Genomic DNA, 24220 nt, shown 5'->3' with positions numbered 1-24220 from the left:
ATTGTGCATGCGGCCTTCATGTTTGACTACACATGCCCTCGATTGCGAGTATCGGAGACATAAGTGCTGGGCCACTGCCCAAGAGTACAAAAGCTATGCTTCCGGCTGCTTTGCACATTCCATGTGGCATAGAGCAATGTGAAAACCCGCGTTCGTTACTGTGGCTAACTAGTAGGCAAATTTGCTAGAATGGTTGATTCGATTTTAACAGAACTCAAGAAGGTATCGAGCGACGAATCAGCTGAGGAGTGAGTCGTGTCTCTTTTGGCGCTTGGGAGGAGAGGGCATGTCGCTTCGGGTGATCTTGGCAGGGCTTGCATGTAGAGTTGCTTTTGAAACGGCAGATCTGCCACAACCTGGCTCAGATCATCGAATTGAACAGGGGACTTGTGATGATGCAATCTCGTTCATCACATAGGTCTACTGATATAATATGATGTATAGTCAATTCCAATATTTTGTTATTTTGCTGTTACGACACTACATGAAGACATTCCAACCAGAACTCAAGACCGAGGTCAGGATGACCCTTCATTGGTGTCACTTTCGGCACTGGCGGCGCTGTGGTTTTTGATCGTCCTCATGCTTGACCTCTTACACTGCATGGTGGCGGAAGCAAGGCTTGGACTAGCGTTGTCCACTCTGCCATGTTAGAGTAATCAGCGCGGACATCACGTATTGTGGATGCCCAGATCGCGTACTATTGGCGGCTTGTGTACATCAAAATTGATACTCAACCCTCACTACACCAGGGTGGTCTCAAAGATGATGCAGACTTACCTTGGCTGTCTTTGCTTTTCGGGGAGAGTGCTTCTCCTACCAGATCTCCTCCTTATTTCAAGTAAGCAAATGAGCGGATCTTTTGTAAAAACTTGCGCTGCTCTGACTTCTATGTAACTTTGCTATGTTGGACCGCCCACACAGAGCATGCCGCATTTTGGTGTATTCTACCAATGCATCACTAATATAGCGTGCGGCCCGAGTTCTCAGTAGCACCCCCAGCTTAAGCAGGAACGAGCGTTGATGGCCAACAAGATCTCGACAATCAGCACAGCATATCTAGGGATCCCCTCGCATGCTCCCCACAGAGTCAGGGATTTGGTAGCTGAACTTGCTTTCTCCACCTCCTGGGCTAAAGCAAAGAGATCTGTCAAGCCTAACCTGGAAAGAAACGTCCTCCGCTACGGCGTTTCCTTCAGGTGGCCTTGGCCATAGAGTATCTGTCAAAGCGGATTCTTGGGCGGACTGGCGTGAACTATTCAGACGGTCCGACCTCCCATATGCTTGACATATGAACAGAAGCAGAGCCTGCCCAGTGCTACTCATGCTGGATTTTCTTCGATCCGCGAGTAAATCTAGCGAAAAGTACGGCCGGGCATCAATGGTATTTTAGCCAAGAGTCAGCAACAGCATCGCCCTACGACTTCGACATTCATTCATGGTGTTGCTCCACCTAGCAACAACCGATCCAAGTCAACATGTCGGCAGCGGATCAGCTTCTTGCCCAATACGAGGGCCAAATCGTCCCACGCTCGTTTAACGCTGGATTCGTGACTCTGAGTTATGTGGTTTCATTCATTGGTGCTGCCTCGACGCTCGAGTTGATCAATCGGCGGACGTCTCGCAGTGGATTGTTTAATCATCTTATTCTGCTCAGCGCTTCTGTCACCATGGGTGGCATTGCGATTTGGTGCATGGTGAGCCCGGCATTTCTGTCCACTACGACCATGCCAAACTAACCACGAGGCAGCACTTTATCGGAAACCGGGCAATCGATCTTGGAAACGGCCAGGCAGCTCTTCAAATTGTGTACTCGAGCAGTTTCACCGCGATTTCATTCTTCCTTCCAATTCTGGTGCTCCTCACAGCGTTTCTCGCCGTAGGTACCAATAACAAAGTATCGTGGTGGCGTATTGTTGTCGGAGGCGCTCTTGCAGGTGGCGCTATTTGCGGTATGCATTACTTGGGCAACGCGTCGATCGATAACTATGTGTGCTCATACAACATTGCCAACGTTGTTGGCGCCGCTGTGATAGCTGTGGCAGCCAGTATTGTTTCTTTAGCACTATTCTTCGTGTTCAGGGCAGCATGGACAGCTTCCTGGTGGAAACGAGGGCTCTGCGCTATCGTATTGGCAGGAGCGGTTTCTGGGATGCACTGGTGTGCTGCTATTGGCACACAATACCGTCTGGTTCGCTTGAGCTCAGGAGGAAACCAACTCTCTCGGAACATCACGGTTATTGTGGTTATTTGCTTGTCTGTCACCGCGGCTCTAACCATGGCCGCAACCGCGATATATACGAACCATATCATGCGACGCTACGCTGACAAGGCGCAGCATGTCGTGCTGGCCGCTGCTGTTTTTGACCAAACAGGCTGTATACTTGTCAATCCTGACGGATTATTGCCCAGCGAGAGAATTACGGATACGTACATTGAAAAAACACCAAGCGATCACTTCAGTATTGCCCACCCGCTATTTCACTGGATGTTTCGTGCCTCTCGAAACTGGGGCGGAATGAGTGGCGTTATCAGTAACATGACGAATCATTTTACTCAACTGCGCAAAGGTCGCCGCGACGGTAAAGTCCGGCTCATCGACGACAACGGTCAACTTGTTGCAAACTACGACATCATCTTTCGAGAACTCTTTTGTATCGCGGCTTCAAATCTAGCGGATAGAATGAAAGGACGTGTTGCCGACATGGGAATACTCTGGGATGAGATACTGCCGACCGGAGCAAGTCTGTCAAGACGACAACAATTGCAGTCAGAAAGTAGTGCGCACATTGCAAGTGAAGGCCATGGACCATCGCCCGGCCCTGACTCAGACGTACTTGCCGAAAAGGGAGAGGGTTGGAGGGCACGGCACCAAGAGTATGGTCGCGGATCGCTCATGTTTTTGGTGCGTCGCCTCGAGAACGCGCGTGATGTAGAGAAGTTACAAGCCGCTGGCTTCAGGTTCGCAGAGGTCAACCAAGTGTCTGGCATCATCGGCAGTAGCATGCAAATCAAGACCCGCAATCTAAGCCAGAAGCTTAATAATATGGCGACGTATGCTGAGGGAAATACAATGATGGAACCCGGCGTTCATCTAAGCTTCTTCGGCTTAAAGGCCCGCGTTGGCAGCCAGGGCTTTGACGTTCTCGTAAGACGAGGCGCCCGGAATCTGCTGCCATCGATGCAGATGCCCCTGGATCACCTTGAGTCGTGGCAGATGGACTTTGTCCGTCAGATTGATCGACTGAACGTGCCAGCGGTTTGCCAGCGACTTGATGCCATGAAGAAACTGTCACCTCGAGAAATGCTCTTCGCTTCTCAAATGTACGATACGATTGAGGCTCTGCGAGCATGGGTCGACGATCCGATTTTTGATGAAGCAGTACTCACATCCAAGGTGGTCCAGGTGCCTTGTAGACCACCCATGGATTTGTCGTCAGCAGCCACTTGCACTCTCATTACTCTGAAGATGGTCATTCCAATCCATGTCAACGTGCAGAGTCCCAAATGCGAATTCGTGCCTTTATCCTTCTTCAAGGTACACCAACTAGTTTACCGAGACTCTCCTCACCACACCGCTTTTTCACAGTCGGTGCACCGTGATATTACACCGGTATTGAACGCGATGGTGACGGCACCACCGAGCTCTCCTCATCGAAGAAAACCATCGTTCCTTCATTTCAAGAAGAGCAGCCAGTCTACCACCTCGACATATCCGGTCGATGCAGATGGCAATCCGATTCCCACAGAGTTTGGTCGTCGGGCCAGTGCAGGGTCTGCGCACTCTAGCTCAACCATCAAGTTATGGAATGGCCCTGGCAGTGAAATGCCGACGAGCGATGCTGGATCGGACAGGATCACAAACCTGCGGGCGGAGACTCCGCATCCATCCAACAACCTCGGTGGCATTATGATCTCGCAAGAAATCAAGGTCGATGTCCGGGAGGCCAACGAAGCGAGCGACGTGGGCCGACGCTTTTCCATGCATCCCCGGACAGCCTCAAGTCCCCAACCGGCCCAAACCGGCAGGAAAACACCTGGTGATGTGATTACAGCCGTCAGTTCCGGGCACAAGAAAGCGGCCGCATCTAAATCGGGCTTTGAGATGACGTCCATGTCAGATGGCAGAGATGAATTCCACAGCGGCCAGACAACCGGATCTGCCATGGTGGAAAGCGGAAGAGCAGGCGAGGCCAGCACGTTTGTGGATGAGTTGTTTGCTGTCTGTCTGGACGGGCGATAGCTTTTGTTGTCTTCACAGTTGAAACCTTGTAAAATATCTAGCATATCTGTTTGGATATGGCCGTATGAATGATGGGGATGGATTTGATGTTATACCCACGGAATTAGATGGCGTTAAAGCTACGCGGCACCTATAGTTGTTAATATGTATATATATATACATCCAATGAAAAAGACTTTGAACGTCAAGCGCCTGATCTGCACATGAAGCTCTTCCTGAAGGTTGATAATTTAATATTTAAAATTTCCACCTCTTCCTTCTTCCGTATTGCACCACTAAACTAGTTGGAGTCACTTCCCCAAGAATTTCCCCAAGCAACCCTGGGTGTTGAACGTGTTGAACGTGTTGAACGTGTTGAACGTCACAGGAACAAAGGAAGATGAGGTTCGACTTTCATTCTGCTCGGTAAGTAGTATGATACGTAGTGTAGTAGTTGATGATGTAGTACAGTAAAAGCCCGCGAAGAGATGAAACGGAATGGTGACGTGATGCATATTGGCAGGATTTTCAAAGTGCGTTCATAGAACGTCGCCGAAACCCAGAACCCAAAGACAAAGTCCACAGAAAGACGGGGAGCGAATGTTGGGGTTCGGGCTCCCTGGCAGCCTGGGTGCAGAGAGTCAGTGACCGGCACTGCAACCCGCCAACTGATCTGGTCAGATTGCAGGATAGGCGGCTTGGTGTGGCACTATTGCACTCACTACAGCTCCGCTATCGTCCCCAGTATGACATCTGTATCCAGTTTTGCCCAGTCTCAGTCTCCCCAAAGCGCGGATTAACCTCATCAACCCACAAAAGACACGACCCCCCATATTTCTCTTCCAATTGGTGGTCTTATTTGCTTCCGGGGCCCGGTTTTGGCGTGGAACCCCCCAGGTCGCAGACTCTCAGTTGACCTGGAATTATGGGACCATTGCTGAGCCTAGCAGGGCTTGCAGGGCCTGCAGGGCAGCTCTCCTCGAATTCTGCCGAGCAAAGATACTGGTCGTGGTCGCGCGTGAGCTCATCAGTCTTGGGTTTTTACGGGTCCCTCACTGCTCAGCGTGGGGAACGAACGACTCGCTGGAATACTTGTGCAGCAGGCACAGATCCGTACTGTGGACCGACAGCGATCCCGCATTCCCTAAGCTTTGCCTCGTCACATTTTTCTCTCACTCAATATTATCCTCGCGCCTACTTTTACTTCTTAGATAGCAATGGGACTCAGTGTTACCTACTTCACCTCTGCATACTTTGTCCTGTACTCCTTGCCTCTCAACGTGATATTTGCTCGTTACGTTCCCTGACCAGGAACCGGATCGACGTCACTATAAATATATTAGCGAGCTCACATTTGTCTATCCCCGATTTCTCCGTGTAGCTTCGGTCCGTCTTGTGCCAGCTCTCCTCGCTTCCTGATACCACCTTGACCCATTGGGCTTTTTTATTTATTCGTATTCTGAGTTTGTTTCTTCCGCACATTGGCAACTACAGTCGTGGTTTTGAGAAGTTTAACTCAGCAGATCTCGATTAGTTTGTTCCATCGACGCGCTTCTAGCTAGCATCACCCGCAGCTAGGATTTCCTCCGAACCACGGAGCTCTTGAAAGTCGAGCAACAGCCAACTGTCTTGCTTTGTGTAGAGCACAACCAATCACCATACCATGCCTAGGTTCTCCCGACTAGCTGGCACAGCCCGGCGCGTGGCTCTTCCGGCCACTGCTGCCACCATTGGAGGAGGTGCGTTGTTGTACTACTCCTACCGACCTCGAAACCTCCCCGGCTCCCAAGGCGCCGCCGTCCCTCCACCTACCTTCGGCGCTGATGGCTCATTCTCGCTGCCCAAATTCCCGGGCGTCAAGTCGCGCGAGGAGCAGATCGCCGAACTCAAGAAGAGTACCAGGAACAACGAAGAGTATGACATCTTGGTCATTGGCGCAGGCGCAACTGGCGCTGGTGTCGCTCTAGACGCCGCCACAAGAGGTCTGAAAGTCGCAATGGTTGAGCGGGATGATTTCAGCAGTGGCACCAGCAGTAAGAGTACCAAGCTCGTACATGGTGGTGTCAGATACCTCGAGAAGGCTGTCTGGAATCTCGACTACAACCAATACATGCTCGTGCGAGAGGCCCTGAAGGAGCGCAAGTACTTCCTGCAGACTGCGCCGCATCTGAGTTCGTGGTTACCTATTATGGTGCCTCTGGACAAGTGGTGGAAGATTCCCTATTACTGGGCAGGGTGCAAGGCCTACGACTTTCTTGCCGGAAGCGAGGGCATCGAAAGCTCTTACTTCTTGACCAGGAGCAAAGCGATTGACGCTTTCCCCATGCTGAAGCAGACGGATCTGGTCGGAGCCACCGTCTACTACGATGGAGCGCACAACGACTCCAGGATGAACGTATCACTGGCAATGACTGCTGCCATCTACGGGTCTACTGTTGTTAACCACGCCGAAGTGACCAGCTTGCTCAAGGATGCTGATGGAAAACTGTGCGGTGCCACCATCAAGGATCGCATTCCCGAGTTCAACGGCCAGAGCACTGAAGACTTTCAGGTCAAGGCCAAATGCATCATCAACTGCACAGGTCCCTTCTCCGACGCAGTACGGAAGATGGATGACCAGGACTGTATGGAGATTGTTGCGCCCGCCTCTGGTGTACACGTCATCCTCCCTGGATATTTCAGCCCTGCCAAGATGGGCATGATTGATCCTTCTACTTCCGATGGCCGTGTCATCTTCTTCCTGCCTTGGCAGGGCAACACCATTGCCGGTACTACCGACGAGCCCGCGGTAGTGACTCCCAACCCGCTTCCTGATGAGAAGTCCATTCAGTGGATTCTGAGCGAGGTCAGCAACTACTTGTCGCCGGATATCAAGATTCGTCGCGGCGATGTTTTGGCTGCCTGGTCGGGTCTTCGTCCGCTAGTCAAGGATCCCAAGGCCAAGAACACCGAGTCTCTCGTGAGGAACCACTTGATCGACGTGTCCGACTCCGGCCTCATCACATGTGCTGGTGGCAAGTGGACAACTTACCGTCAAATGGCTGAAGAGTGCGTCGATGAAGCTGTCAAGCAGTTCAAGCTCACTACTAAGCCTTTCCCCAATGCACCTCATGTCAGCGGCTCGGACGCTGTTGACGATGGTGCTTTTCTGGACGGTTCATGTCAAACTCACAATGTCCGATTGGTCGGTGCGCACGGCTTCAGTAGGACGCTGTTCATCAACGTTGTCCAGCACTTCGGCGTCGAGACCGACGTTGCCAAGCACCTGACTGAGAGCTACGGTGACAGAGCGTGGGTAGTAGCAGCTCTGTGCAAACCTACTGACAAGCGCTTCCCCGCAAGAGGCGAGCGTATCTCAGCCCTATACCCATATGTCGATGGTGAGATCCGTTACGCTGTTCGACACGAATATGCTCAAACTGCCGTGGATGTTTTGGCCCGAAGAACGAGACTGTCCTTCTTGAATGCCCAAGCGGCACTCGATGCTCTGCCCAAGATCATTGACGTCATGAGCGAGGAATTGAAGTGGAGCAGCTCCCGCCAGGAAAGGGAATGGAAAGATAGTAAGTCACTCCACGTAGACAGCAAAAGTACTCCACTGACGCGCAACTAGCTGTTACCTTCCTTCAGTCCATGGGTCTCCCTGAGCCCATGCTCACTGCCACGAGGAAGGATGTCGAGCAGCGGAAGCTGGACTTCACCAACTCGCTCGAATGGCAGATGTACTCGAGACACGACAAGCCAGCTGCAATTGAGCAGTAATTTGTCCACTTTGTAATTTTGTCAATAGCATCAGGGTTCTTAGACGGCTGGGCGGAGCAAATGGTTGGCATTTCTTTTCAAGGCATAGTGTTTTTTTTTTCCTAATAGATGGAAGTGCGCTGGGATGCTAGCTAGTCCCATGGAGAGCCAGTATATGGCCTAATCAGATGCTTTCATACACCACTCAATCATCTTGCCGGGCATGCTTCGGAAATATGCTCGATAAAACGCTCCAACCACGCGTTTCTGTTGCTGAATCACGATGTAATAAATGTTGCCTTGTAAGTTGCAAGCTGATGCTCTTTAGTCGAGTATCAAAATTGTGTTGAAGAGTTCTCGTTTTCTCCTTGAGGTTGCACAGCCGTAATAACTTGCTCATGACAAAATTATCTCCGAAACGAGTAATCGATGTAGATAAACAGTCAAAAATATCTTGTTTCCGTTATTCTTCTTTTTTTTTTATGCCGAAAAATAAAATCCAGGTCTTCGTGTCGCTACATTATACAAGTTCATCGAAATCAAGAAGGGCGATTCAGCGTAGCCGTGCTCGTTAGTGTATCACGATCGTCTAAACCGGGAAGAGTCAACATGCCTTCAATAGCAATCCACGACCAATTGGAGGTGGAGGCGCTCGAGATGAAGTTTGCCACAGTGTACGATGGGTATACCTATGGTTTTGATGCTATGACATACTAGGAGATGAAGCAATACTGGAGTCACCGGCGAAGCATAGACAACGCAGAAGGCCGCCTCCCTTTCCAAGTTCCTCGGCTACCTGCTGGTGGCGATGTATCGAGTCTCATCGCTCAGAGGGAATATGCGGGTTCGGGGGAGAACAGTTTCGCGGAGAATGCTGAGGAATCGGCCCGTCGTCTCGGAGAACGACTTGGTGATTTTGATTTGGCTGCACGTGAGCCTGATCAGGAGATAAACGAGCCAAATAGTGACACAGCAACGAGGACATCTCATGTGAACGACGCAGCCCCGGTTGAAGGGCCTCCTTACTCTCGGGATATATTGGATATTGAAGTCGACGCGGACCCTCCATTCAACCCAGACGACTTCGAGGAGCTTCTGGCGTCTTATTTTCGGAGACCCTTGGGGGACTATAACAATAGATCGACCCCAGCGGAGACCATTGACGGCAGTTCAGAGCGTTAGATGCTGCCCGGCGATCAAGGGGAGTCTGATCTTGTGCCCCGGGTAGCGGAGATGTCTGGAATCCTCACCGATCTTGAGGAAGAACCCACAACAAACCCAGTCACTTCTGATCACTCAAGCCATCATGAGTCGGAGATATGGGCCGATTATAGTTCAATTAATTACTGGGAGCTTTTGCTGCTTGCCGATGGGAAAGCCAAGGCCGAGTAAGACAGCTCCAATGTTGCTCAAATCAACTGTTGTGGCAAAAGTCGTGACCAGAGTTTGCCGCAAGGTCCGTGAGATCCGCAAGCTTCAAAGGCTGGCTGCTAGTTCCTTTGCAGCGACACTGGTGCAACATCACTCTGGCGGGACTGGCGAGCACAGAAGTTGAGATACTTTTGTATCTACTTTTGCAGAATATCTATACTATAAACTACCACAAAGCACTCGATGGTGGAGGGTCTAGCATCATATAAGAACGATTGGCTGGATGGTGACGTTGGACTAGGTTATATGAACTGGCTCTGAGCACATAATTAGAGGGCAGGCGCAATTTATTGGGGGACTAGTCTGGCACAGGATACAGGCGCGGTCACCGAAGATAAAATGGAGTGTGCTATGAGAAGCTAGATGTTCTCTGATAATCAGATCCTGGACAGCCAGTTCTCCAGCGACAAGTAGGTATGTAAGCAGTGGATAGTTGCTACTACATATTTCCTCGTATCTGGCAATCATATGAGTGCACCTTTTGACAAATCCGCAGAACGACTTCCAGACGGTCTGTATAGCTCGGCGAACACGTCTATTGCTCAAATTTGGGGTCGAAAAGACAGGCCACGAGTCTCGTACATCATTTTCAAATCTTTAATTAACTCAAAGACCATCGTACCTGGGAATCTGCCAAAGCCTCTCAGAAATTTACGCCTTGTTCTTAGCTATACATATCCGGTGGCTTTGTGCATGTTTATATGTGGCTCACGACGGTTCAAATAGTCTCAGAAACCCAAAGCAACAGTTTGAAGTGATTCTCTCCGTAGTGCAGCGTCCGCAATTCCAAGTTTTGAAGACCGTAGGCTTATCACACCTCCTGCACAGTCCAGCAACCGATGATCTTGGTTCCTCCCCAGTCAGCCGAGTCACACTGACGTCCACGGTAACGTTGAGGCGCTCCACAGAGCTCTCTGCACAGTTTATATCGTCATGACTGTATGATTGACGGTTCCGTAGAGGCTGATGAATGGTACGGTTACCGTCAGCCCTACTCAGGGGACCTGGTGCATTGTGCATTAGGGAGGACACGTCAGAGGTTGCGTAGCTAGCTGTTCGCAGAGTAGTAACGCTGAGCTGCTCAGAAATAGGATGGAGTGCCGTGCCATGACCGTAAATGAACGGAGTAGTCTCGAGGCGCGACAAAGGGGATTCTGTACGCAGATCTTCGACCTCTATCTGCTTAGGTCGACGATACGGGAGTATTTGGATTGGTCGTGGAGAGACTTTCTGGACCCTTGTAGCCGATAAGCACTCAGCGTCGTATAATGAATCGTGTCGACTCGAAGCTGAAACATCTGAGTTCTTGCGAGACCAGCGAGCGAAACGACGGGGAGAGACAGTGTTGCTTCTTTCGGCGAGAGGCACCCGCCTCCGTGATGGAACGGCGCCATCGAACTTTGCGCTCTTGATATTCATATCTCAGGAGAAAATCAACAGGATATATGTGCCTGTAAGTAACTGCGATTATGGTGATAAACCATTAAGATTACTGCCTAGGGTCGGTAGCTTACGAACCACGACGAATATGCTGAAATACACATGAGCAGAAGTTGCGTCAAGTCCATTAGCAACACCATGATTTGAAGCGAGTTGAGGAGGATTTAGTTGATATGTTGGTTGCAGCCACGATCGACTAGTTTTGCCTTGTGTGATAGAACTCCTTGGCAGTCACCACCAACGACCTCTGCTTCAGGCTTAACGGAAGGCAGGTACATGTATCTGCGAGACATGCCCAGATAAGACGTAGCCGATCTGCCATCTCGTTGAAATATGTATACATACCATCTCCAAATTGATTTCAGTATCTCAAACGCCCTGACGAGCCACATGCGAATGCCCCCGCGCAGTGTGCCCTCTCTATAATATACATAGTGTTACCTTTAGATTTCCGTACTAAACTGCAGGCCTTCTGCAGCTAGCGCTCTTTGATAATCTGATGTGGCTCTGTCGAGCGACTGGGTGACTGGCTGCATCAACTTTTCCACTGCATCTCGACCACCCCGGACGGATTTTGGATTAAACTTGATCTTCTTTCTCGTCCGCTCATAGATTCTGATGATATCGTCCTTCTTTCTTGCAATGACTTCCTCCCGTGCCTTTTCTGCCTCAGCGGCAACAACAGCAATACGCTCCTTGCACCGCTTCAGCGACTCCACCAGGTATCCGATTTCCGCAGCTCGGTCCGGGTCTCCGGAAAGGAAAGCAGACCAGAATTGATTGACGAATTCCATGGTAGTAGCATGAGTCAGGTTACATTTCGCGGCAATTTCTGCCGGCAACCCCATTGGCGTAGTATCATCGGACGTATGGCCAAAAAGCTGGGTTCGTCTCTGCAGCATGCTGTCGAGTATTTGCCTTTGTGCGCCTTTTCTTGAGGCGCGCGATCCGACATGGACACGCTTCGCTGCTTCGTCGTCGCTATCACTCTCGTCGTCGATGCCAATTGCTGCGTGAAGGTCGACACCTGTTGCATGTCCAATGTACAGTTGACTCAAGTCTCTTTTGACGCCTCTCAAGGCTTGAGTTGGATCCTGCTTGCCGTAGACATCGTCTGATGTTGCACTTGCATCTTTTTGAGCGGAGAAGAAGCGGCTCTGCTCTCTGATATTCAAAATGACCCGCTGTTCCTCGGCGTCACCACGCAGATCACGGAGCGCAAGTTGACCATATACTTCATCTTCTTCCACTCTTGAGGGATCCATCAAGTCAGTGTCGGCAGGAGCGACATTGTTGAGCAGTTTGCCACTTATACTGTTTAAAGTCTGCATGATAGGCACTTGTTGCCAGCCTCTGGGTCGCATTTCGACATCTTTACCGTTGCCGCTTTTGAAACCACCCTGGTTTTCCTCATTGCCTTCCAGGTCGATAATATGCGGTACATGTTGTGTTAATAGTTTATTCGAGAAGGCTGTGATATTCTCATACTCGTTGTACTTGTCGAAGACCTTGTCAGGCTGCTCGTTCCCGGCTGGACGCTCTCCTCTCAGCTTTTTCACAAGCTTGCTGAGAAAGAATCGTTCCCAAAATTCATTCTCCGTCAATGGTGGCACATTCTCGTTGTAGATACGCTTGACAAGAGGGTGTTGGTTGAGGATAAGCTGAACCTGCTCCACGGTGATGCTCAACTTCTGCTTATCCGGTTGGTTGGGATCCGCGCTCGACTCTGAGACGGGCTTCGCCACGGATAGGATGTTATAGGGTCCCTTCTTTTGGCCGACTTCGATGGCATGAGCACGTAGAAGATTGGTCCTCGTCGACCAGAATTGAGCGTTGAAGGTAGCATCGGACATGGAGTCAGGCTTGGTTGTGCGCGCCTCCATGTACATCTGATGAAGACCTCGATCCGCTTTCATAAGCGACTGCTGGAGTGCGATATCGTTTTTGAGCTGGCTATCATCAAATATACGGGCATTTGCCGGCTTGGCATTTACTGCACTGGCAAAGGCCATGGCACCAGAGCCGCTGCCTCCAGCGGCTGAAGCATTGGCGGCTGCAGCAGTTGGTCTAGGAACGCTGGGATCATTGCTCCGCAACTCGGCGAGCAATCTCGAAAGAAGGTCCTTCACAGCATTTGCCTCCCCTCTGGCATCGCCAGTCGAGTTGAAGTGGAACAAGTAAGCGGTGGGTTCTCCTGCGTCTGGTGCTTTTTCGAAGATCTTGAGCATCACCTTGGGCGACGAGTCCGGCGTTTGCTGAAGGTCTAGCGGTAGCTGTTAGCAATCGCACTGCCTGCCAAACCCTGGCAAGAATAAATCATACTAGTGATATTGGCGACGGCCAGAGTCACGGTGGGCGGTCCTCCTGGAGCCGCAGCTGGAGTCCAAAGTACGGACTTCTGGTCATCGCTAACAGTGAGGACACCATCTTTTTTCTTGTAGGCTGCAGTACCTTGCGGCGTGGCCATTGTGACAGCGAAGACGTGAGATGGTAGACCCTAAGCCCGACGATGAGGTTTTGAGAAGATGCGTAGATGGCGTAGCACGCAGTGATTGAAATGAGTGTTTGCGTGCCCCCCTCCACACAGATGCAAGCCGCACCTTTGGCAAGAGCTGTTATAGACGTCTTACTCTCAGATGTTGGAGTCGTGGGGGATTCGGACCCTGCTGATCAAAACCTTTTGCCTTCCTTGCCTAGTTCTCAGCGCTAGCATCCATGTGTGATCGAGCGCAAGAAATTTACTTTCCCATGGCTACATGTATCATTAATTATGTGGTATTGAGGTCACGCGCGTTGAAACATGGAACTGAAGAAAGCTTCCAAACGTCGAAGACGACGCCGCAATATCTATCAGGCAGCGGGTCCCCGTCTGGAATGACCCCGGGCGATGAGTCTTGAGTCTTGAGTCTTGGAGTGGCTTTTGTGGCTGGTGCCCCGATAAACCTCCTGTTTAGGTTTAGTCTAGTCCAGAGCACTGCTTTTTGCCAACGCTGGGCTCGCTAAAATGGACCAGCTTTGCCTTGACTTGTGGTGAAACACGTCAATTGTGTTTGTGCCAAAGTCTGGCATCGAAGAAGCAGACTGGGTCTAGCAACTGCAGCTATCCACGGGCAGCGATGCGCGCATGCCTACAAGCTGCTCGCAGGGGACTCTGTAGCAAACAAGCTCATATTTGGCTGCCAGTATCCGTTGCGCTACCTGCATAAGACCGTATGTAGTTAACAGTCCACACATGTACGGCGACGTCACCGGTTTTCTTCTTTTCCCCCCCTCTCCTTAAGCAAGCATAGATGGATCTGAAAAGAGGAGAGAGGAAAACTAAAAATAAATAAACACAAGCCTCTCGGTTCTGGAGCTCTCCTATGCCTCGTCTCAAGCCAAGATTGGCTTGCAACAGACCTCGCAGTCCAAAACCTGTCGCGATCCACTGCCGAGAACTCCCAGACTTCAAAGAGTCTCGTAGCTGCTCGAGCATACTCCGTACAGTAAGTATCCTGGCGATAGGCTTTGGCCTTCTACTGTTCTCGGGGCTTCCCGCGAATCACAGAAGGCCCGGCGTAAGCATCCCGCAGTTACCGGTAACAGAACATGTACCGCGAATTATGGAGCTTGATCTTGGATCTTGGATCTTGGCAGTGGTGTTAGTCGCAGGCCAAACGTCAAACAAACATGCAAGTAAGTTACGAGTAAGGACGAAAGCTTCCGTTGCCGACGGGGACACGCTGGGAGTACGCTTGAGATGTATTGATCGAGCACTGCCGTCCTCAACCCTGTGGCCTCTCTGCAGTGGTTCCAGCTGTGCAGAAAGAAAGCCTTGAAGATTTAACGTAGTTTCATCCCAAGACGTTCGGCTAATAGAGACCTCTGGATCGGAGAGAACAGGGAACTTGCGACGACAAGGGGGTCACGGTGACAGCTGGACCACTAACAGCTCGGCATCAGAGCAGGCTCAATGCAGCCCGCTACAGTGGCACCCGACCGGGACTAAACAGAATTTCTCCATGCATTTGATCTGATTTGTTTCTCCCGTGACATCCATTTGGCCTCCTGTCTTTTTCTCTCTTCCAAAAAAAAAAAACAAACGTCACCAACGTCACATCACGACTTACTCCGCCGCTCCTTTTGTTCTTCCATCTTCGTTCTTTCGAGAAGGAGGATCGAGGTCTTCGGTGGGGAGTTTACTTTTAATCGTATTTTTCATCTGACTGCTTTGGCAGCTCAGCTCAAGCTCAGCTCCGCCCAGCTCAGCTAGCAATCTTGCGTCCTCTGGCAAAATCCCTCCCGAGGTACAAGAGAAGCTGAATAGCCAAGACACACACACACATAAACATCACGCAGCACACAGCACACGGCACAGCAACAACACAGCTGTCAAGAAGAAAAGCATTAGCCTGGAGCCATGCTGAGCAGCTCACTACGCAGCTGCAGCAGCTCGCTGTTACGAGCCAGCAGTCAAGCCACCACACGATGCGCTGCACGTAGCTCGTCACGATGCTACTCCATCGCCGCCGCTCGCCGGCCTCTCGCCCTGTCCTCCGCCCAGAAGCGATATGCCTCGGCGCAGGCTCAATCGCCCGACCCCAACGACAACTTCTTGTCCGGAAGCACCGCCAACTACATTGACGAGATGTACATGCAGTGGAAGGAGGACCCCAAGAGCGTCCACGTCTCCTGGCAGGTCTACTTCAAGAACATGGAAAACGGTGATATGCCCATTGCCCAAGCCTTCACTCCTCCCCCCAACTTGGTCCCCGGAGCTACGGGAGGCGTCGTTTCCCCGTCAGGCGGCCTCGCTGCCGGTCGCGGCTCGGACATCACCAACCACTTAAAGGTCCAGCTGCTGGTGCGCGCATACCAGTCCCGAGGTCACCACAAGGCTCGCATCGACCCCCTCAACATTCGTGGCGAGACCAAGGGCTACACCGACATCAAGCCCAAGGAGTTGACCCTGGAGCACTACAGCTTCACTGAGAAGGACTTGGACACCGAGTTTGAGCTTGGCCCCGGTATTCTCCCTCGCTTCAAGCGCGAAGGACGGGAGAAGATGTCTCTGCGCGAAATCATCGCCGCTTGCGAAAGGATTTACTGCGGTTCCTACGGTGTCGAGTTCATCCACATCCCCGACCGACACAAGTGCGACTGGCTGCGAGAGCGCGTCGAGATCGACAAGCCATTCAAGTACTCCATCGATGAGAAGCGCCGCATCCTCGACCGTCTCATCTGGTCCTCCAGCTTCGAGTCTTTCCTCGCCACCAAATATCCCAACGACAAGCGTTTCGGTCTCGAGGGTTGCGAGACACTTGTTCCTGGCATGAAGGCTCTTATTGACCGCAGTGTCGACTACGGCGTCAAGGACATTGTCATTGGCATGCCGCATCGTGGTCGTCTCAACGTCCTCAGCAACGTTGTCCGTAAGCCCAACGAGTCCATCTTCAGTGAGTTTGCCGGTACTGCCGCTGCCGAGGATGAGGGATCTGGTGATGTCAAGTACCATCTGGGTATGAACTTCGAGCGGCCGACTCCTTCCGGAAAGCGTGTCCAGCTCTCCCTAGTCGCCAACCCATCCCATCTCGAGGCCGAGGACCCCGTCGTGTTGGGAAAGACCAGGGCCATCCAGCACTACAACAACGACGAGAAGACGCACAGAACTGCCATGAGCGTTCTCCTGCACGGTGACGCTGCTTTCGCCGCCCAGGGTATCGTCTACGAATGTCTCGGTTTCCACTCTCTGCCTGCCTTCTCCACTGGTGGTACCATTCACTTGGTCGTCAACAACCAGATTGGTTTCACCACCGACCCGCGATTCGCCCGATCCACTGCCTACTGTACCGATATTGCCAAGGCCATCGATGCCCCTGTCTTCCATGTCAACGCTGATGATGTCGAGGCTGTCAACTTCGTCTGCCAGTTGGCCGCTGATTGGCGTGCTGAGTTCCAGTCTGATGTCGTCATCGACATGGTCTGCTACCGAAAGTACGGACACAACGAGACCGATCAGCCATCTTTCACCCAGCCTCTCATGTACAAGAGAATCAGTGAAAAGGAGCCCCAGATCAAGATCTACACCGACAAGTTGCTCGAGGACGGCACTTTCACCAAGGAAGACGTTGAAGAACACAAGCAATGGGTCTGGGGCATGTTGGAGGAGAGCTTCTCCAAGTCCAAGGATTATCAGCCATCTTCCAAGGAGTGGACCACGTCAGCCTGGAATGGTTTCAAGTCCCCCAAGGAACTGGCTACTGAGATTCTCCCCCACGAGTCCACTTCGGTGGATCAGAAGACCTTGGAGCACATTGGTGAAGTCATTGGATCCGCCCCTGAAGGTTTCCAAGTGCACCGCAACCTGAAGCGTATCCTTGCAAACCGTACCAAGTCAGTCGTCGAGGGGAAGAACATCGACTGGTCAACCGCAGAGGCTTTGGCTTTCGGTTCTCTGGTGACCGAGGGTCATCACGTCCGAATTTCTGGTCAGGATGTCGAGCGTGGTACCTTCTCGCAACGTCACGCCGTCTTCCACGACCAGGAGAACGAGGATTCCTACACCCCTCTCCAGCACGTCAGCAAGGATCAGGGCAAGTTCGTCATCTCCAACTCGTCCCTGAGTGAGTTCGGCGCTCTTGGTTTCGAGTACGGTTACTCCTTGTCGTCGCCCAATGCCTTGGTGATGTGGGAGGCACAGTTTGGTGATTTCGCCAACAACGCCCAATGCATCATTGACCAGTTTATCGCATCTGGTGAGGTTAAGTGGATGCAGAGGACCGGTCTGGTCATGTCTTTGCCCCACGGTTACGACGGTCAGGGACCTGAGCACTCCTCCGGTCGTCTGGAGCGATACTTGCAGTTGTCGAATGAAGACCCCAGAATCTTCCCAAGCGAAGAGAAGCTTCACCGTCAACACCAAGACTGCAACATGCAGATTGCTTACATGACTACACCCGCCAACTTGTTCCACATCCTGCGTCGCCAGATGCACAGACAGTTCAGAAAGCGTAAGTCTTCTCGATCCATGAAACCTGTGAAGCTCCTGCTAACAAAAACCAGCTCTTATTATCTTCTTCTCCAAGTCTCTTCTCCGTCACCCTCTCGCTCGTTCGGGCATTGAGGATTTCAACGGCCCAGATGCTGGCTTCCAGTGGATCATCCCTGATCCCGAGCACCAGACTGGCGCCATCAAGAAGCCCGAGGAGATTGAGCGTGTTATCCTGTGCTCTGGCCAGGTCTGGGCTGCTTTGTCCAAGCACCGTGCCGACAACAAGATCGACAACGTTGCGTTCACACGTATCGAGCAACTCAACCCCTTCCCTTGGCAACAACTGAAGGAGAACCTTGACCAGTACCCTAACGCCAAGACTATTGTCTACTGTCAAGAGGAGCCCCTGAACGCTGGTGCTTGGAGCTTTGTCCAGCCCCGTATTGAGACTCTTCTCAACAACACAGAACACCACAACCGAAAGCACGTCATGTACGCTGGTCGCAACCCATCTGCCTCGGTGGCTACCGGTCTGAAGTCCTCCCACAAGAAGGAGGAGCAAGACCTTCTTGAGATGGCCTTCTCCGTGACGCAGGACAAGCTCAAGGGCGAGTGAGGAGTAGAGAAATGAACAAACAAGGCATCGGAAGGGTTTTCTGTAGCATAGGTGCGGGTTGCTCTTTGTGTGCTGTATTGTATATCGTGTATTAACGTGGCCTCGACCTCACGAAGACAACAAAGATCGAGGTTTGATAGAAGAATATCGATGCGAGGTTAGGGATGGGCCTCGTTTTCGGGTAATGCATACATTCCTTTGTCAAAGATCTCTCCATGCTTCCCGTCTGCGTCGGGTATGTTTATCCATAAGCATTAACAAAGTTTAATATCTAGGAGTGACGAACAAATAATGTAGTCAAGCGAACAAGGGGAAAGCCAATAATTCGGGTGTTCGCTACCTAAGAATCTAAGTACACTGCATAATATATCTCGAGTGCAACACTAACATGTTGGGCTCGCTTCTCCTATATGCATAACATGTCTGTTTCGTTGTGAGCATTTCGATAGTTACATGACGCTCGCTCCATCATCTTGTTACAAGAAAGATCCGGCCATCACGCAGGCGTACTCGGCAATGCCCGTTTGCCCACCTTCGCCGCTCTCATGGCGGGCAGAGTATGTGCCCTCCCCGGCTTGCGGCCAATCTCCATACACAGCATGCGAATAAGGTCGGGATTGGCCCAGTAGCTCGAATGCGCGCCAAGCATGTTGAGATACTGGATCTCCAAGGGCCCGCCGCCCGAGCGGAGGAAGTAGTCGATCTGCCCATTGTCGTTGAGCAAGAACGCCTTCTTCTCGGCAATGTCCTCTCGCGTGAAGTCATGGACCTCGAGTTCGAGCTGGCTCGGCAACCGCATGGTGGGCGGCTTGATGAGTGCCGAGTTCTCGGCGGCATGGGCGGTAGAGGACGAGGCGCCGGGCACCATGCTTCGCATAGCGTTACCCATGGACTGGAAAAACGTCATGGTGGAGCTTGGCACGTAGGCAGTCTTGAGGCTGGCAGAATACTTTGGGTCTATAGTACCGTTCAGTAGGTATGCGACCGGGTCTTCGCGTGCCAGGACATTGTAGACGTTGTCTACAGCTAGGCAGCCGAATAGCCCGGCTTCGCCCACAACACCCTCCGAATCCGCGTCTGCCGTCTCGGCTCCTGGCTTCTGTCGTCCCTTTCGCGGGATAAGGGCGCCTCGTTCCAGTAAGAGGAAGAAAGCCGCGGGACTCCCAAGTAGGAAAAGGTTCTTGACGTCGAATTCGAAGCGGTCTAGTCGAATATCTGACTCAAGGCGGAGGTGGGGTGTTATGGTTGGCTGCTTGGATAAAATTTCGAGTGCCATTGCGCTGCCTAACGAGTGACCGATCAGATGTAAGCGGCCGTTTCCCGCAAAGCCTGGGTTATTGCGACACCAGAGCCTGTAGACACGGTTTGCTTCACCAACCAAGGCAGAGATCATCTTAGGTTTATGGTGCGACATGTAGAAGGGAATATCGAACATGATGTCGGAGATCATGCCTCGAACTGCCGGGATGGTTTTGGGCTCAATGTCCTTCAGGCCAAAGCCTTCTGGCATATACTCAGCCTTGTCCCCTTCTCTCATAGGGCCACCCTCCTCGAATGAAAGATTCTGCCGCCAGTTAACGGGTAGAACCATGATACCATTCTGGCCATCGCGAAGAACCTCCTTGACTGCATCTGAACCCAGCTCGACGTTAATCATCCTTCGGAAAGTATTGATAGCATATGTAAAATGGTAGCTTTCCACACGCTCCGCCAGCTTCTGTCCAATACCATGTGCCACAAGGATTAGGTCGGTCACCTGAGCGCGCTCTTTTTCACGTTTGCAAGCCATGCAGACATTCTGACCGGTGCTTTCCTGAGATTCGCTGGCGGCAGACCTAGCAGCAGCTGCTTTCTGCGATCCGATCTTCTTGACATGTATCTTGTCGTAGGCTGCTCGATCAAAGCCTCTCACGACGGGGATGCCAATATCCAGGCTCTTCATTATTTTTGCCACCGGGCGACGACCATAATATGCAGATGGTCGTAAGCTTGGCTTAAGCAAATACGCATGGTTTTCATCCTTGTAGATCACATGGTATTGGTCATATTTTCGGTGGGACTGTATCTCAGAAGAGTTATCCTCATGGGAGGAGGGTAGTAGGTTACCCTGAGCTGCTGCCTCACCCTTGAAGCAGCGAGCTGCACAAAATGGATTGTTTGAAATCGTTGGCTCCTGGATAACTTCCTTCTCCTTGGTCTTAGCCTTGGAATCTAGCGCTTTAGGCCAGAGCGGATGTGAGACCTTCTCTTCACCCAAGGGCCCAACCTCTATGGCACACCGAAGCTCAACGTTCCAGGTATCAGTATATGGTTTGAGTTCTTGATATCCTGCCTCGAGCTGGTTCGCCACGGCAGGGTCAATCGGTTCCATGTTGTCCTTGTAGAACCACGTGGCTCGAAGAACTGCAGCTATATCGTTGACCGGTGACCAGTAGATGGGTTTCATCTGGAGTGCGGGTAAAGAAACCTCGTGCAGCCGTGAAACACCAACCGGAACATTCGCCGTATCCTGCCGCGATCTCCTTCTGCCGCGCTCAGGCAATGTCGAAGGCATTTCCGGGACGGGACGCCGTGTATCTCTAACATCGGGAGCCGACTTTTCTTCGGCAGGCTTAACGTCCCCCTTGTCACTAGGTAGTGATCCGGAAATGGGGAACTCAACCATGTCAGGTGTTCCGACCCTCACAAAAGGTTTTCCCGTGATCCCATCACCCTGGCCGCCAGCTCGTACAGGTATGGGGGTACCCTCATTCAACGAACTGGGGTTAGTTCGAAGAGATTGCGCTCTAGCATGAGAGCTCTGCCGGCTAGCCGTGTCAACGCCCCTCCTACTTGATGGCCGGGAATCGGATCGGGGAATTCGCTCGAGTGGCGTGTGAGAGCTGTCCTTGAAGGAACTAGGCTGGAAGGCGACGCCGGCGAAGGAACCTCCTCTCCGTCGACTGGTGGACGCATTCAGGCCGGATTTATGTTGCTCGGCAACAGTAACAGTCGCAGTCGAGTCTGTCTTTAACGTCTCCATCTCGGCCATAACCTCTTGCGCCACTCTCTCCCGATTCAGAGCACGTTGGCGCTTCCTAGCAACGGCACAAAAGGAGGTGCGCAGTTGCACGCCCACATCGGCGAGCACTTCTTGACAGCACAACGGCAACGCAGTCTCGGCTTCCGGGAGGGTATCGACATGCGCAGGGGTAACTTGGTGGCCGGGTCCTTCTCTTGCATGTTTCTCTTTGTGCTTGACCGCCAAATCTTGTATAATCTCCTGCAGTCTTTCGGCGTTGATCTTGGCGAGGGATGGACTTGGGCTGCGGTTGCGCCTGGCTTGGCTGTGATTCCTGCGATAGTCGGCGGACGCCAAACCTAGCCATGCCTTTTCCAGAGCATTGTTATCCCCTTCAGAGAAAGGTCGCGGCTTGAAGTTGGCTAGTTTGGCATCGGAAGAGCCGGCTATGGTAACCGTCGACAGAGGGTCGTCTATGGGAATCGGTGATATGTAGAAGTAGTGAGCGTTGACCGGCGGCACAGCTTCCGCCTCCGGTGGTGAGGGCGTAAATGGGCGAACAACAGGTGCAAGCCTGCATTTCGGCCCAAGGTCATGCTCGAGGGTCTGGGCATAGCTCGTTGAAGCGGACGCGGAAGGCATCGCAAGAAATCTTGACCGCTACGATGGATGCCGAGTACTGTTCCGATGCGACTGCGAGATGACCGGTGTTGCGCCAAATCCGCTGTCGCTATGCATAAGAGATATGAGTCGACAAGTCCTCACTCACAGTGCATATAAAGCAGCCTATACATGATTCTTTACAGCTTGGGCGTGAACTGATTCGAGCTGCAATACCCTAGGCAGATGCCGCCGACACGGGAATACGTAACGTGAGATGGATTTTAAGACAAATGGTCACGTCACAAGCAATAAGCGATCTTGTTAGCTAGACGGACAATGACCTGCAGCATCTGTAACGTGAAATATCTTTTGGTGGCATGCAGGCAGGCAGAAGCGCATGGAAGGAAGTCCACGACATGCTTAGGCAATGTACAGAGTCCCGTGGATTGCCTCTTATCGGCTTGCAGTTGCAAGCCGGCGGCGGCCAAGGCCAAGACCGAACCTGGGGCCAAGTCGCAAAGTTGTGAGACAAAGGATCGATGACGTGGGTGTGGCTGTGGCTGTGCGGCGCTCTTGCTGGTCGCCATTGTTATTGCGGTATGCTATCGTAACGGATTTCAGGCATGTGATGAACTTTTGCCCTCTCAAAATATAATTTTTGGGCCGCAATTTGACCTTTTCAGCGCTTGGAGTAGACTAGGTTAGCTGACAAGCTTGTAGACGCCCAATGTGCTTCCGACAACCCCCGTCCTCCGACAAAAAAAGAAAAAAGAAAAAAAGAAAGAAAAAAGAAAAAAAGAAAAAAGAAGAAAAAACGATAGCTACCGCCGTTGTGGGCAGCCGACGAACACGATAATTCGGCTTGTCCTGCGTCTCAATTAGGCCCTCAAAATTGCATATGAGAAATACTATATAACGCTACACCAAAGACCCCTGCGAGTTTTCGAAGGACCTGCTTAAATGGTCATGGCTGAGACACAGGAGCGAGCACTCCAATATCCCAATACTAATAATCTGTTGCGTTTGATAGCTCCTAGGAATCGAATCATCCTGTCGAGTCACGGTCTCGTGACTCTGCAAATGAGTTGCTACATAGGCTAGAGAGATACAAGAACCAGGCCATATCACTTCCCGAAATTCTCAAGCTTGGCACTTGTTGCATAGGTACCACAGAGAGCTTGAATTCCCAGGCTCGAACTTGTAAAGTACGCACACGGTGAAGACCTAGCATCGTATACTCCTTGCTCTCAAGGTGTGGTAGGTGGAGTCGCACCTAGCCTTACATCGTCTTGGTACAAGTATAGATCCGGGAATCTGGGTCAGCGCTTGCCTCAAGCTTGGCGGGTATGGTGGAGCTTGGTTCAGTCGCCAGAGAAGTGTTTCACGTCATCACACCGACCAGTGGTACAAAAACTACCGTCAATACCTCGATATAGCAGCTGTATTATCACCTGATGGTTCGAATCGAGGTGTCCGCAGATTATTATTTGTCATCGCAAATGTTGGTTAGGCTGTCTTATTGCCATGATACTTGGTTGATGCTAGACTAGATAATGGTTTTATGGATTCTACAAAGAAAGAGAAGACCATAGGCGCTCTTCAAGCACAGTGAGTATACCCAAACTTCACACATCCATCCTAGTACAGATCATCAAGTGAACAGACTATAAGTTCTAGACTCTCAAGTAAACTGCTGCTACTAGTCTACATTATCAAGGTACTTGATGTAGATCAGTCTGATATACAAAGCATGTGGAGAGCTCTCGAAAAGCGGAGTGGGGAAGCTATATCGATCTATGGATGGACTAATGCATACCAAGTACTAACAACGATGAGAGCTACTGTATCACATTTGGCACCACACTCCTGCACGATAGTCAAATTCGAAGAGTGACTGGAAAGCGACATTAAGCTTTGCCGGACCAATCCGCGTCATGGTGACGGACGTATAGTGGGAGACTCTTGAGTCAAGCAAGTGAATGTTTTGATTTTGGACAAGATAATTCGGCGCTCCAACAGTACTTGATGGCTTGATAAATCTGGAGGGACTTTGCTGGTCAAAAGCACTTTGCAAGCCTGATGCAACTTTGCCACGGCCCGGTGTACCAAGTTGTTTCGCTGCAAATGGTTGCCTTGCTGCATATCTCGACTTCGCTCAGAATGGTGATTGGTCATTATCTGCATCCTGCTAGTCGC

The 24220-nt window shown here is 51.5% G+C and overlaps 6 protein-coding genes across 6 annotated transcripts; 3 read left to right on the top strand and 3 right to left on the bottom strand.

Annotated features, from left to right (window-relative positions):
• Positions 1-1478: 1478 nt before the first annotated feature.
• Positions 1479-7984, top strand: BKA67DRAFT_590381 (FAD dependent oxidoreductase-domain-containing protein; the record flags this gene model as incomplete). Its single annotated transcript, XM_046104583.1, has 7 exons — positions 1479-1697; positions 1751-3413; positions 3444-4222; positions 4689-4692; positions 5959-7517; positions 7551-7785; positions 7836-7984. 7 exons carry the CDS (start codon positions 1479-1481, stop codon positions 7982-7984), a joined length of 4608 nt encoding a protein of 1535 aa, XP_045960443.1.
• A 699-nt stretch (positions 7985-8683) lies between these two features.
• BKA67DRAFT_654561 (uncharacterized protein) lies at positions 8684-9355 on the top strand (the record flags this gene model as incomplete). The annotated part of the gene is made up of 2 exons (XM_046106577.1): positions 8684-9131; positions 9192-9355. 2 exons carry the CDS (start codon positions 8684-8686, stop codon positions 9353-9355), a joined length of 612 nt encoding a protein of 203 aa, XP_045960442.1.
• A 662-nt stretch (positions 9356-10017) lies between these two features.
• BKA67DRAFT_148042 (uncharacterized protein) lies at positions 10018-11045 on the bottom strand. Its single transcript, XM_046095101.1, has one exon. It carries the CDS (start codon positions 10811-10813, stop codon positions 10103-10105), a length of 711 nt encoding a protein of 236 aa, XP_045960441.1. The 5' UTR covers positions 10814-11045; the 3' UTR covers positions 10018-10102.
• A 232-nt stretch (positions 11046-11277) lies between these two features.
• On the bottom strand, positions 11278-13301 carry BKA67DRAFT_590380 (uncharacterized protein; the record flags this gene model as incomplete). Its single annotated transcript, XM_046104582.1, has 2 exons — positions 11278-13097; positions 13157-13301. The coding sequence occupies 2 exons, from the start codon at positions 13299-13301 to the stop codon at positions 11278-11280; spliced, it is 1965 nt and encodes a 654-aa protein (XP_045960440.1).
• Positions 13302-14808: 1507 nt separating this feature from the next.
• BKA67DRAFT_642385 (thiamine diphosphate-binding protein) lies at positions 14809-18789 on the top strand. Its single transcript, XM_046105798.1, has 2 exons — positions 14809-17823; positions 17876-18789. The coding sequence occupies exons 1-2, from the start codon at positions 15234-15236 to the stop codon at positions 18418-18420; spliced, it is 3135 nt and encodes a 1044-aa protein (XP_045960439.1). The 5' UTR covers positions 14809-15233; the 3' UTR covers positions 18421-18789.
• On the bottom strand, positions 18790-22484 carry BKA67DRAFT_551235 (DDHD domain-containing protein). The gene has a single exon (XM_046101728.1). It carries the CDS (start codon positions 22061-22063, stop codon positions 18917-18919), a length of 3147 nt encoding a protein of 1048 aa, XP_045960438.1. The 5' UTR covers positions 22064-22484; the 3' UTR covers positions 18790-18916.
• Positions 22485-24220: the final 1736 nt, after the last annotated feature.

The sequence above is a fragment of the Truncatella angustata genome, assembly GCF_020726525.1.
Source record: "Truncatella angustata strain MPI-SDFR-AT-0073 chromosome Unknown BKA67scaffold_2, whole genome shotgun sequence".
NCBI lineage: Eukaryota > Fungi > Ascomycota > Sordariomycetes > Amphisphaeriales > Sporocadaceae > Truncatella > Truncatella angustata.
This window is presented reverse-complemented; position numbering and strand designations above follow the sequence as displayed.